We start from the raw sequence: 14,661 nt of genomic DNA on the forward strand, positions 1-14,661 counted from the left end.
AAAAAGGCCCAGAGCTCCGGAGGAGACAGCTGGTGTCTCAGTCACTGAGCAAGGGGGAAGAGCTGCCCAGAACTAGTAACTAACCTGCAGTTAAAATAAAACAGGCCTCCTCCCCCAGCCCAAAGGTGCCGCCTAGTGCAGTGCTAGGCTCTCTCCCCATGGCAGAACAAGGGTGTTTGCCCTTCTAACTTCACAGGAGGTTTGTCAATGCTTGAGCTGCAAAGCAGCTCTTCTGAGCTTCTGCTTTCCTTTTCCATAGATATTATAGTTTAATATCTTGTGATTGTCTCCATCCTCCATAGTCTTTCAGCTGGAAACAGCTTAGAACAGATTTACTCCCATTCCACCCATTCACAATTGAAGCATGAGCACACTTCCTGGCTTGTGAGAGTCCAGTTTTTGGCCTTCATACATTGGAGAAGTGTTATTAAATGAACTCATGTGCTTTTGTAACACTCCGCTTGATTTCTTGTGGCTTAGTTTGATGCTATGCTTTTGGAAAGCATCGACCTACTTTTCTAAAAGGTCATGGTTAAAAAAAAAAATCTACATCTTTTAAGATGGCTTCATTAGCTACTTGTATTAAAGATGCAAGTGAAACGTGTTATGGTAATGAGTAAAGTGGCTTACCCCATGAGAAAGTTTCTTTCTTTTTAAAGCAATCATCATGGACTGCATATGGCAATACCAGAATACTTGTTTAATGAATTCCAGTATCAGAGAAAAAATASGGAAGGGGGTCAGGGGAGCATCTAATTTCTGAAGAACCTCTTGGCGATCCTGGATTATTCGGCAGCGCGCGCGGCTGGGCCCGCACCTCAGCGGGAGCGCRCGCGGGCTGCGGGCGCCCCGGCCCAGCACGCGAGCACTGCGCAGTGAGGCAGGAGGCGCCGCTCCGCGCCAAGACTTGGGGAGGGCATCTGAGGACACAAACTGCCCCAGGCGAGGGCCCTCCGCAGACATGGGGAGCACCTCGGAGCTGGGAGCACATCCTCATCGGGAACCTCACAGGGCACCCAGGAGCGCGGCGGGCCAGGGATGGACAGAGCCGCACGGGCAGCTAAGGCCTGTGCCTCCCAGCCGCTGGTAGCGCTGAGGAAGAGCCCGGCCTCTGTTCCCTCCCCCATCTCCCCTGCGGGGGCTTCCCCACGAGATACCCAGCCTGGAGCTGCCCAGCCTGGGCAGGCCCTGTCTGCAGCTCACGGGCCCTGGACCTGCCTCCTGTCTGCAGCTCAAGGGCCCTTCACAGACATGTCGCCAGCACCTGGCCACACATCACAGCCTACACGAAAGGGATTTGAGCAACCGAACTGTAAAACACTGCTTAAAGAAAAAAAAAAGAAAAAAAAACCCACAAATGTGTCACAAGGAGAGGGACAGTTGTGGCACCACCTGTGAGGGCTATGAGGGCAGCTCCCAGGCCCCCCATGTTCCTGCTTCTCAGAAGTCTGTGTCCCATGCCCAGCTGGTGCGGTACCAGCAGCGCRGCCACCCCAACACGGACAGGGGCTCTTCCTGCCTGGGAAGGGGCCCCGTAGCGCGAGGTTGCCACATGAGCGCGCCAGCTCACCTGGCCTGTGCAAATTGATGACATGGAGCTGCACTGCTCTTGAGCACTGTAGCCATTAATCAAGCTGGACTGCCTCCAAAGGGGAAAAAAAAACAGTTTTTTGGACGAATAACAATTTTCTAGATAAATGCAAGCCCTTTTTACATACCAAGCCTCCCCCTCCCCGGAATAATTTGAGAACTTCTTTATGGATAGATCCAAGCTGAACAAAGTTTATGGAAATGAGAGTCCCTGCTCTGCTGCAATAAACAGAGATTAGAGGAATGACGAATGTTTTTTTCCCATCTCATTCCATAATTGAARGTGCCTTTGTTATATTTATCAGAACACAGTGAGTACATATGATACTGCTCAAAAACTGTATTCAAAACAGTTTTTGTATAGGATTTCTTTTTCAATGTAAGTAGATATCCCATGTAAGACACTTACTGCCACAAACTAGAAAGGGTTGTATTTTCTTTTAAAAAAAACACCACACCCCAGAGTATTAAGGAACGCCCCAGAGTTTTGAATTAAAATACAAACTTTACAACACATAGTAAGTGTAGGCTCTTATATTTAAGACTATATTATAGAGTACCAAAATAAGCAAAGGATCAGCACTCCRTACAAAGTGTTAGCTCTGGGGAGGAGGGGAGGCAGAAGAAGGAAGTGAATTACACTACGATTTTCTGCAATTCTAAAGAAAATTCCATTTCAGCAAAACAGGTTCAGGTTTAGAGTCCCTGTATTCCTAGTTCATTAAATAGTGTTTCTTTAAAGACAATTTACACTTTTGTCCAGAGGGATGATTTAAAGCACTATTAACAAGGAGGTGGTGCTGTGAGCATTTCATGTCAAGATGCAGTATGGTATCCGCTATAAAGGCTAGAAGAGCAACACAACTATTTGTACTTTAGAACTCGACTAACACTTCAAAGAAAGGCAGGTGCACAACAACATGGACTTGCTATCTACACTGCCGCTGGCGCCAGGAGGAGCTCGGTGCCGGCGTGCCGAGCCCCGGAGCGCGGCTGTGACGTGCCCAGCACCCGGGCCCCGTGACCCCGACGACGTCTCTTCCCCATCTCTCTATCTCCTAGCATTAAACTGCGGATGAGGTGCTAGCTAACGTTGCCACTACAGTTTTACAAAAGCATATACCTGAACAAAATAACAGCTAAAACTAAGCTTAAATTCTCTGTTCAGCCCCAGAATTCGTTCTCCACAACCTCCCCCCTCCTCCTCTCCTAGCTCCTGTCCAGTTTTCCCGCTCTCCCTCCCTAGATTCTATTTTACAATAAATATAGAGTGGAGTCACATGATGTGTAAGTGCAACTCAGAAGTCTTTTGCCCTACACATATAGCCATGTTAAGCTGTGAGATCATACATGTGATATCTCTAACACAGCAACCACCACTTTAGATTTTTAAAGAAACACAAGTATTTCAGCATGTACATAGTAATGAGCTTAAAACTGTCCACCATCACTTGTTTTTATACATTCCCTTCCTTTTTATAGCCTTACAGGGATTTTAGACCTTGACGGCAACAATCCCAAAACAAGAGTAAAATGAGTTTATTTTATTGCAAACAAACGTCTAGAATTAAATTTCTCCACCCACTTTCTTTAAAGAGAAATAGGAAATCAGCAGGCTAAGGAGATACACCCATTTGAGAATTGACATGATTAAAAATTAGATATAAAATGGGTGACTCACAGTTTCATTAGCTTACAAAATGGTGGAGTAACTACTACAAGCACACTAGGTATACAGTATTTTGGGGGGAAGGGTTATACAGACACACAGCTAACTTCATATAGATCCCATTAGACAACTGGATTTACAACAAGTTTTGTTTAATAAGAAATGGGCAAAGCCAGCTTCTTTTCAGAATCAAAATGCAGAACAAATGGAAAAGAAATTATGGTGTTGTACCTTCACAAGTTTGAGCCTCCACAAATAATGCAACCAAGTTTTACAACTTTAAGAGCTTCTACATACACTCCACCTTCACTAGTCAGCTCCAGGTTTCCTCTTTGCCCCAACAGCTTTTTGAAGTCCAAGCGTTACAAAAAAGTCCTAGTTATTGCCAGAAACTTTTACCTCCCCCTCCTCCCATCCCCACCCAGAAGCTTCACAGAGAGGATGGAGTGTAATAGGGAGCTTTACATAATCTCATGATATTCATGAGGGCTACGAAGGAGCCTCTACACGAATCTGGTTGCTAACATTTCTATCTTATTGTGACATGACTCACGACTGTTTCTTAGAAATTGGGAAATGGGGGGAAAAAAAAAGGAGAAAATTCTTTAATAAAAAGACACCAAGTACAAAGCAACGTTTTACTTTTGTTGTGGTAAAAAAAAAGTCACATTTTACAGATAAAATGTAGAACCCTGAAATACTGACACATTCTCTTATCGTGCACAATGCTGAGGTTCTCTTACGAATCACTTTAAAACTGCAATTAAAAATGTACAAAAAAAGAAAAGAAAAAAAAAATCAACCCACAAAGCTTCTAAAAAAGGAACCCGCAGGCACTTCCTCTTGTGGAATGTTTAAAAAGTTAGCCTACTAAAGAAAACAGTCGACTTCTTGTGAAGGTTTTGGAGAAATATGTATCAGTTCATTTATTTGGGTATTCAATAATATCCTTGGTGATAATGCTGACTCCATGGCTTCTGACCCCAGAATTGCTGCAATAAATGGGTAAAGAGTTAATTTTAACCTGCAGGTCACATCAAGGCTATTTCTTACAGATTTATTTCTTTAAAAAACACACCTAGTTCCCCTGGATTTTAAGACTATAATCCTCTCAAACAGCAGCAAGTTCTTAAACAACTGAAAGCAGCTGAGCATACTTCACTGTTCTAGTGAAGCCAACTACTACATGTCATTAAGATTGTTAAGCCACAGCTGAACTTTGAAACACCAAGACCATCAAGCCAGATTAAGTTCTACAGAGCTAACTATTTATAGTAAGGTTACCTGGCTAACACAATTTTTCTATCTAGTTATTATTATATAGCCAGGGTAATTATTTCCCATAGCATTTGAAAATACCCCAGTTAACGATCACTAAACAAAAAAAAAGTTCAAGCTGTTACTACTTACACCCTGCTGCCACTGGTTGTAGCCCTGAGATTGGTTTTTGTAGCCACGATTATTTCCCCGTCCTCTGAAGTTCTGTAAGACAACAGTTTTGAACTATTTAATCTAGACATGTTTTTCAGGAATGCTAATCCTTCTCTTCTTCCCAAACATGGCATACCACATAGAACTTCCCAGCATATCAAGGCTATATTAACAAACAAAATACTCTGACAGTCTCTTCCTCCAGGCAGTCACTTTCCAAGCATGGGGCAAGAACTTCCACAGYAATAAGCCAGCTCAGAAAACTGCTGGTGCCCATGGTCTGGAAAGCTCGCTAATCCAGTTTTGACTCACCCTGTTTCCAGCTGCTAAACTACATYGGGACAACTAAAAATACAAGAGCTCAGCTATTTTTAGTTAGGCAAGGCCATAGTTGCTACAAGGTTGTTATCTGATCAGACAAAGGATATGGGTTATACAACTGAGAACAGAAGAGCTGGTTCACGAAACTTCAAGTAAAAGCTATAGGACAATGACAGACCTTGATTCTGGCAGATAAAACATTGCTTTTCCTCTGTTTATTGGGGTTAGATGAAYTTGAGACATATTTATTAGCTTGGGCTCCATCTGCTGGCTCTTCAGTATTCCAAATTTCTATTTTTCAAATATTTTCACTGATATTCAYCAGTTAATATGAAAGGCGAATAAGTCTTTACCACTGCTTCCTACCAGGCAGCTAAGCTAAGTGCCAAACTATGTATTTCTTAGGTAAGTTTAAGTTACACTTGAGTATTTGCATCTAGATTCACTACATCTAGATTAATTGCAAAAAGGCAACTCAAAGCCCTAAGACAGAACCTACCATGGAACAAAACCCTAAGAGGTTTTCAGCATTAGTAGGCTCAGGAAGATGTAGTCTAATATGGAGCCACCATATCAGCACTAGACCTTTTTAGGTGACCTTCAGTGCTCTAGGCACTTGCACTGCACTAGAGTCAGGCCTTTGTTATGGGATTAACRCACTAAATAGTCAAGTTCACTGCTGCTCATAGTAACAAACCTTTCCAGCAATGTTCTCTGAGGTACTGTAGTTCAGCCAATAACCCCCTGACAAGGCATTACCTGGTTGTAGTTCCCCCTGTTGGGCATTCCACCTCTGTTATAGTTCCCTCTGTTGGAGTAGCCACCTCTGCTTGGAAAGACAGGGCCCCGAGGATAGGGATAGCCAATGGCCCCGCTGCTGCCGCCGCCGCCCCCGCCTCCTCCGCCCCCTCGCTGGGGCATGTTGCCTCCCCGCCGGTTGTATCCGCCACGGTTGCCAGGAACTGTAGAGGAGAAGACTGCTTGAATAAAGCCGGAATTGCTACTTTGGAACAAAACTCTTCAAATAGGAGATATTTAGTGAKGGTACAATAGTGGAGAAGCCTAAACTCAGAACAAAAAAAAGAGATGAAGCTACACAAGTAAACATCAGACTAAGTAAACATGAATTCAGAAACTGCATCTCAAGTCACATGAATAATTCCAGATTTAGAAAGAACTGTTGACCATCTTTGCGGTAAAGGCCAAGGTATTAAACTCACTTGAGYTGAGATCAAGGTTCCCACAACATCATCATTACACTTCAAGTAACACAAGCTTTTTCTTAGCAGGAGTCATCTCCTGAGTTTACAGGCCTATCATYGTTTCTAGCAAGGCTCACCTCCTCCTCTGAAATTGCCACGCATGTTGAATCCTCCACGTCCTCTCTGACCTCTATTAAATTGATTTTTATTGCTCTTTTTGTTCTTCTTCGAGCCCGTGTTCTGTTTCTTCTCAGGTGGAAGAGATTTCTTACTTTCTTCTTTATACTGCTCCAAGAGCTTCTGAGCTTCTTCTTTTTGCAACTCTACATAGATTATTTCATCAAAACATTCCGCTACCTCAGGCAGTGTGAAGTTCCCTATGATTGCAAAAACACTGAGTATTCAGCATCTCCATTCAGCTACAATTTAAGATATGTAACCGCCTTTCTCCCCTTCTTCCTCCCACCCCACGCGTTCCCAACACATAGGGACAAAAAGGATAGAACTTGAACATTTAAGAAATGCAAGTGTGACAAAAGAAATAAATGATGGGTCTCCAAGGAATTGCCAGTACTGTTTCAAACCTTGAAAACATTCTGCCTATATATCTTTTTTTTTTTTTTTTTAAACCTCCACTCAGAGTACCAGTTTCTGCCAAATATGTCACTTAAATAGGGCACTTTATGCCAAGACAGCTTTGTGCATCTGCATGAAGCTTATCAGCATAACTGAGTAGTGTTAAGGACTGCAGCAGAGGGAACACAATATAGTGTTATCCTACCAGTTACAATAGTCTTCCAGTTTTGCTCAAGTAAAACTGTTTAAGATAAGGTCATCTTTAGACTTAAGATTTACTTAATCCTTTAAACAGATACTCAGCATCCTAAAACACAGTATAGGATTATGTTCCATGCCTTTCATTTTGAGAACTGCATGCTCTGGAAGATCTTTTCCCTCCACCTCTGCCTTCTTTTGTGTTCTTTGCTTGTAGTCTTCATCTTTTGGGCAAACAACAACTGCTTTGCGCTGGAAGCCTGCAAACAGGCACATTTTTCTCCTCTGCGCAGCTGCAGACACATTTGTCTGAAAAAAATGCAGTAACTTACTACACGTAGCTGTCATTGTAAGAGTTAAGGAAGTCAACTTATGGTGTATAGACTTCACCTCTACAAGAACTTGCAATGAAGTTTACAAATAACTGGACATAAAGAGGTTGCAAAGTTACCATCTCATATTCAGGTGTTAAAAACACTATTCCTCCCACATCCCATAAATCCAGAGAAGTTCAGATAAAGCATTTGTAGAAATATGTCAAGTCTGCATCCCCTGAATTGAGTAAAAGTCACTAGGTGAAAGTGAAACTAACCACCATTATTAGCATGTAACTTTAATCCCACTTAACTACTGTACTACAGCCTATAACAAGTTTCCTCAACATTTTTCACTGAAGCTTCTACCTGATCCAAAATGAAATTCCGCTTCTTACGAGCTGCRATCTCAATGAACTTTCCAAGACACTGTGGAGCTCTCTGCAACAGTGTGTTAAGTTTTCCGGTGTCTGCCATCTGCCGCTTAAAACCTGCRACCTACAGAGAAATTTCCCAGAGTTATAGCAGCCCTGATCCACGTGGCTGCCATTTTCCTTTGCTAGGTGTTTTTCCTCTAGATTCAAGCGCTGAAAACCAAGGCAATGTCTACCAACTTAACTAACTGAAATTCCCAAAGATATAGGTGAAGCACAGTTGAACCTAAGGTATATTCATCACATTCAAAATTCTCTATGCTGAAGACCAACATAAAGTGAAATACCTGAATACCAGCATACAGTGCACTTAATTCTGTTAGTTTTACTTCTCGCACACAGAGCAAATCTTTAATCTTGACTAGCAACTAAGTAACTAATAGCTGCTTCTTAGATTTATAGACAAAGAGTTTTCYGGGAGCAGAGAACCCTCCAATTTACACTAAGTGTGCAATATATCAACAAATAGAAAGTCACATTGCCACTTACCATCATTTTGTCCATAATGGTATTTGTCCCAAGAATGTTATATTTCCCAGGATTTGCTGCTGCATGTTTGGTAACCCAGGTAGTCTTGCCTGCTCCAGGCAAGCCAATCATCATCACCACCTATCAGGACAAATTATGTATTTGAAATACCAATTTGTTTCTTTAATATGCAACTTAAAGTAAACTTTGCCACAATTAAAGACTAGCAAGACCAATTAAAATAGTAAACAGTGGTTGGGTGAAAACAAGTCATGTACTACTACGAGGCAACGCTATTCTCCAAACACAAAGGAGGGGAGCTGTACTGCAGTATGCTTAACTTATGCTTAAATGAATGCCACTGCTTTTGTCCACCTGCTTCAACTATTTTGAGACACCAAACAAGAATCTTACCTCACAATCCTTCTTTTGCTCAGGCCCCTTTGGTCCTCGGACCCTATCGTCCAGGGGGACCTTCTGGATGAAGGTGAACTCTTCCGGTACAGGAAAGTAGGGCTCATCCTTCTGGCCAAAGTTGAACTCAACTGCACAGTTATGGCAGAGAACATGTGGGAAGAGTGGCCGCCCATCAAGGACTTCCTTACTTATTTTGAAGGCCACTCCAAGCTCTTGGCCATTCTTGGAATATGAGAGCTCCACTTCATCACCATCAAAATTCTGTTTTTCAAGCAAAGCATCATTTTGTATGAAATTACCCACTTCATAAAGAAAAATCTCATTAGTAATTACACTGTATTAGCTCTATTCACTCAAAGCTTCCTCTGTAACACTGTTACAATGCAATTCCTTAAAGGCTTCCTCTCGTGCAGTGACTGCCAACAACAATCTTGTTTAAGAACTTCTTTTTTTTTTTTCTCCCCAAAAAAGCTTTACAGACATTTGTCTATGAATATGCAATCCTAAAACTTCGACAGCAGTCCTTGTTGATTATGCATGCTACTTCTACCTCCTCCCCACGTCAGGCAACTTGTCTTGCTCCAAGCCTTTCTGGATTCACTTTACCCCTTTCTCACATCAAAGCAGCTTAAAAATTCAAGTGCCATTCCCCTTCCAGAGAAAATTTAAAGTAAGAACTTACAGCAAAACATCCAATCACATCATTTTCATCAAACTTCTCACCAAAGTCCTCAGTCTCGCAATTGCATGTTTTTATTCCTTTCAGAGAATATCCATAAGAAAATTCTTCTTCACCTGAAGAAACAGTTGAAAGTATTATTTTGTCTAACTCACATGCACGCGGTCACTTTAAAGATATGCGAATATAATGACATTGGGGATGCTTTTGTGTTCTGCTAGATGGGCTTTGCCTGCTCGTTCTTTTAAGAACTTAACATTCTCACTTAATATCCAACATCAGTGCTGTCCCCTTCCTGGGTTTGAGAGTCCTTACCCTGCTGGTTCCAGATTCATATTTGCATAAGAGTGCTAGATTAAGAAAACACAACTAWWAAGTTAAAAGACCTGCTTATGCATCCATACACTTAGATGCATAATCCTCAACTCCCCATAGGACAGCTAAGAATGAAGGTAACAGGAAGTATCACTGTACTCAGGTGAGACTTAAGCACTTGAGTTAAGCCACTGATGTTGGAACATACCAAACCAGACACATCCCCCACAAAGGGGCATTTCAGCTGCAGGTATCAGTTGTTAACGCTAATGATCAGTTCAATTCATCTTCCCAGCCACTTTCAGAAACATGGCTTCTCCCCTTCCCCCCAAAGGACAATACACTTAGTACTTTTCCATAGGAGGCTTAAGAAATGAAMATTTCAACCATACAAAATCTAAGTAACCAAACATTTAAGTCTTACCGAGCAACATTCCACTTGTGTTCAGTGACCAGCCAACACGCACTTCGTGTATGTCAATGTCTTTTGTATACAGATGTTTAACAGGAATCTTTTCTGTAACCTATTTTTAAATCATTTATTAAAAAGTATGCAGTATTAGACGCCAACAACATGGAAACACAAGGTAAGATCTGGAACCTCTGTACTTTGTTTCAACTCTTGCTAAGTGCAAGTAATAATCATATTCGGCAAGAGAGGCATGTTCAACTTAAGATGCATGGAATCACAAGCCAGTCACTAAATATTTACATCTCTTGACTGAGCAGCAGAGATATGAGACACTCCATAACTTCAATCGAAGTTCTCAGTCACAGCAGTAGTTGTTAATGACCAAAAAACTCAATCCTTCTGAGACCACGTTAAAATTACACACCTTTACATATTTTTTAAAAACTGCCATTAATATCAAGATTTAACAATAAACTGCTACGCCAGTGAAAGTGGGCTGCGTAAAACTTGTGTTAGACAAACCTGAGAAAATTGTATGTAGCCCTTTCCAGTAAGTAGCACTTCTGGGCAAGCTGCCAACTTTCAAACAACAGATTCAGGGCAGATTCAAACACACCAGCAAAAGCACTGGAACTTGTAGGCACAGGTTCAACTACAGGGTCTGTAGTTCCTGCTACTTTTTACCTGGTTTAGGTCAGTTTGGAGACATTTGCAAAAAAACTGACCAGCATTCCACACTTTGCTCAGCTGTTCAACTCCGGTGACCAGAAGTGAAATCTGAAAGTGAAGGCCCCTCACTGGCCTTCCCAAGTTACACATACCAGCAGAGAAAGCACTCAGGGAGGAGTGGGAAAACGGAGACGCTACCCACTCCTCCTGGCAGTGGTTGGACTGGGAAGTACTGGTGGAAGAGAACTGATTAAACATGTGTATATATACAGGCAAGACATGAGCAAAAAGGTTTAAGTATTGTTAAACCAAAGTCAAGTTCTGCACCTTCCATTTTTCCTCCCTTCAGTAAGTGGGAGAAATCTGATTACTGCAAGGCTTTCTCTTTTTTTCATCTTCTCCTTCACTACAATTGCTTTCCCATGTGTAATGCACACRAATTATAGAATTATGCAGGTTCCAAAGGACTTTGAGTGTGTTTCTAGAATCTTGAAGTCACATCAAATACTGACTAGCAAGGTTCACCAAATCTCAGCATAGTAGGTACAATAGTCTGGGCTCAAAAGTTAAGATCAGAAGTTAGTTACACATTCCACAAAAATCCTAACTCATTTTTTAAAGGTACTCCATATGAAAGCAGTTTTGCTAATTAGATTTTTTTTTAAATTAAGACTAATAATTAAGAACAATTCCACATGCCCAAAACAGACAGTTTCTAAAAGCTTCTAAACTTTGTTCAGATGAATTGGTGGCAACTAAATTAAAAATTTTGGACTGAAAGAAAATGGTGAAGGATGAACAAATTTATGCTTAAGCATACAGAATGATCTCCCACCAAAACATCAGTTTAACTCACCTTCATCTCAAAGCAGACTTTGCCTTTAGAAACTCCATAGGAGGCTCTTCCCCCAGCCCAAAGAAAAGCAAAGCTTTCCATGGTCAGAGAGGAAGCACTAAATCGGTCTCTTGAGATTTTAAAATGCAGGTCACAGTTATCTGTTAACATAAAAATGATTGTTTACTCTATTACAAAATAAAGTATTAATGTCTTAGGCATTGAATGCAATTCCGTTTTTCAAAGGTGCAAATCTCGACTGTTTAAGACAAACTGTTGGTGCCTGGCAAGTCCAGCATTCTTCAGCAGAGCAACTAAAAACAATATACCTACATTACATAAATCTAAAAGCTTTATTTGTTAGCTAGCATTTTCTAGGTGTCATCTTCACACTGTCACCAAATTCCATACATGTAGCAGCACCTGCAACACAYGCTTTGACAAAAGCAACTAAATTCAGCTCTATTTGAATCTTATTAGCCCATTACCCGAGACATTGCACCACTATGCACCAAAGGAACTTGCACGGTGCTCTTTGAATTATTTGCTAGATTTTATTTAAGTTTCCTTACCACTGCGTCCAGCTAAGAAATAAACACTTAAGTATTTTTAAGTATTGAAAGTAGTGCTGCCGTTGGTGAATAAAATGATTTAGCAAGTCCAATTAGATTAAGCCAATTAAAATAAAATGTTAAGTCAGATGCAGGTAGCTTAAGCAGACAGAACATGCCRAGAGAGCCTCCTCCACACGAGAAACATGATCTGCACTATGAATTTGCCTATCCTTCTARGTGTATCCTAGGAACATAAGTAGAACCTTTGCTTTAATTACATCTTCAGAGCAGTAACACCATGGAATTTCATATTGTTTTTCTAGTAACCTTCAACAGGATAAAGCAAATTCGTAGTATGATGCGCAATATAGAGTCCTTAAATTTCCCAAGAGCAAGAGACACAAAGAAGAAACTCCAAACCTACCTGGCAGTTACAAATAATGTTTATGATTAGCAGGCAGTGAATCTCTCCTATGCCACTGCATGCTGCCCAAGTACAGAAGCATGCAATTTTCCATTTATGACAGGAAATGCTCACAAATGGGAGCTTGTTTTGTTTGCATAAAAGCCATCTCTGGCTGCAACTGCAGTATTTGACTCGAATGTTTTCTCATTAGCACTTTTAGTTGTTGAATAACAACTAACRTAGAAAAGAAAGCCATCTAGAAAAAAATTACTTTTATAATCGTGTTTTCATTGTCATTCTAAGTTTTAAGCCTTCTTAAGAAATGTATAATAAAATGTATTTAATGATGCTAAACCTGTTAGGTAAGGATCATTATGGTCCTGATAAGAGAGAGATAGGTTGTTACACAATTCAATCCTGAACTTATGATCGACTGTGTTACCAGAAACCTGACAATRCCTTAAACTTCAATCAAACTTCAACATTCTTAGTGTTATTTCTAGAAGAATTGGTGGGGTTTTCTAATATTCAAAATTGGCTACTAGTCAGCTATTTGGAAAATCAGGCACTCCTACAAGGTAACCCCACCAAGAAACAATCACAAAAGAAAATCATGTTGAGATTTTAGTTAGCAAATYGTCAAACACAGCACGTTCAGCAATTTATGTGGCTGTAAATGAATGCCTCCTTTCATGCAAAGTATTAATTAGGAAGAGAAAATACTGAAGTTTCTAGGAAAGACTATAAAAATAAATTTATAGAAATAAATTTAAAATAAATTTTAAGGGTTTTCTCTTTGACACTATTAAATGTAGATGTTATATGTATATTTTATATGTGTTAATATGTAGATTACTCCAGAATTACTGAATTCCTTATACTTACCCTTAAAAACACACGCTTSAGTCAACCCAAGTCATGATGTACCATCATAATAACATTTCTARTCTGCTTCAAAAGCAGACACCATTYGTACACTGCTCAAATCCTATGCCCTTCRGACTATTCCTCTGTGCCGCACCATTTGTGCGCACTGCTTACCTACACAACTTCCCATTGAAGGGAAGAACCATCTTCTAGCAGGTTTCAGCCCATTTATTTTGAAATTTCATTAGAAAACAGAAAATTTTTCCTTTGGATTGCATGTAAATAGGAGTTCCACATGTCATGCAGTAAACCTACTCCAGACTACTACCTTAACCTTCTACTACTTATTCCTGAAATTTATTGAGATAAAATATTCTTTCCTCATAAAAAGAATAAATTCCTCATGATCCAAGTATGATCTACATTCATTAAACTGGCATACCTTAGGTTACTTACCATGTTACTGCTTTTGGTTAAGGTTTCTTCAGAAAGTCATTTGGTATGCCACATTTCTTGGGAAAATGAGCTAAGGTGAAGACKCATGCCTCCTTTTATTGCTCTGTTATATTGAAAAGGAGCAGACAGACCCTAATCTTTCAATTACTTAGTAATGGGAGTTCATCAGGGCATGTGCCTTGCACCTCAGAAGTTTTAGTTTGGGGATGAAAAGCATACCACTGCCTCTTCCATAATAGAGGAAAACATGTTTACTCACAAGTATCAAGACAAACCACTGTGTCATCAAAATGTTCATCTTCCTCTTCAACAGGTGGTTGAGGGGACTTGGCCCTGTAGAAGTTTTAAAAAAAAAAAAAAAGTTGTTTGTATTCCAGGAAGTGTATAGGAAGTAATTCTTATACCTTTATTCACAGAAGGCTGCCCAGCCTCAGAAGTTTCTGTACCTGCTGTACTTATTTTCTTCAATGTATTCAAAATAGCCACGTCCATGATCTTCACGTGGTCTCTTCACTCCTCTCTTTTTCTCACCAGGTTTTTGTTCTGTTTTAGCATCTCCTGTAACAAAGTTCACGATTTATGTTAATAATGCAGCGTATGCGAACACCTATAAATGCGAACAAAGCCATCCATCCGTAACATTTCCCACTTTGGGGAAACGTAAGAAAACCCTCGGCAGCAGAAAGGCAGTAAAACTATCAGCCGACTTTCTTTTTCGCTTGCTCCGCCGAGTAAAAGCTCGCGGCACAAAAGCTCCGCGAGAAGGTCGCTAGGCGCGGGCGCGCGCACACGAGCGGCGCCGCGGAGGCCGCCGCAGAGCGCCCGGCCGCGTGCGCCGCCTCCCGGCG

The 14,661-nt window shown here is 40.9% G+C and overlaps 1 protein-coding gene across 1 annotated transcript; it reads right to left on the reverse strand.

The window, feature by feature from the left end:
• Window positions 1-2,383: 2,383 nt before the first annotated feature.
• Window positions 2,384-14,390, reverse strand: HNRNPU (heterogeneous nuclear ribonucleoprotein U; the record flags this gene model as incomplete). Its single annotated transcript, XM_026041339.1, has 13 exons — window positions 2,384-4,251; window positions 4,670-4,741; window positions 5,771-5,973; window positions 6,351-6,590; window positions 7,128-7,296; window positions 7,671-7,799; window positions 8,225-8,344; window positions 8,618-8,881; window positions 9,303-9,415; window positions 10,039-10,138; window positions 11,552-11,691; window positions 14,073-14,146; window positions 14,260-14,390. Coding segments are annotated over 13 exons (1,809 nt in total), but the record flags the coding sequence as incomplete, so codon positions are not given.
• Between the last annotated feature and the right edge of the window lie 271 nt (window positions 14,391-14,661).

Source organism: Nothoprocta perdicaria, unplaced genomic scaffold (genome assembly GCF_003342845.1).
Source record: "Nothoprocta perdicaria isolate Ctin4 unplaced genomic scaffold, notPer1 scaffold_282, whole genome shotgun sequence".
Taxonomy (NCBI): domain Eukaryota; kingdom Metazoa; phylum Chordata; class Aves; order Tinamiformes; family Tinamidae; genus Nothoprocta; species Nothoprocta perdicaria.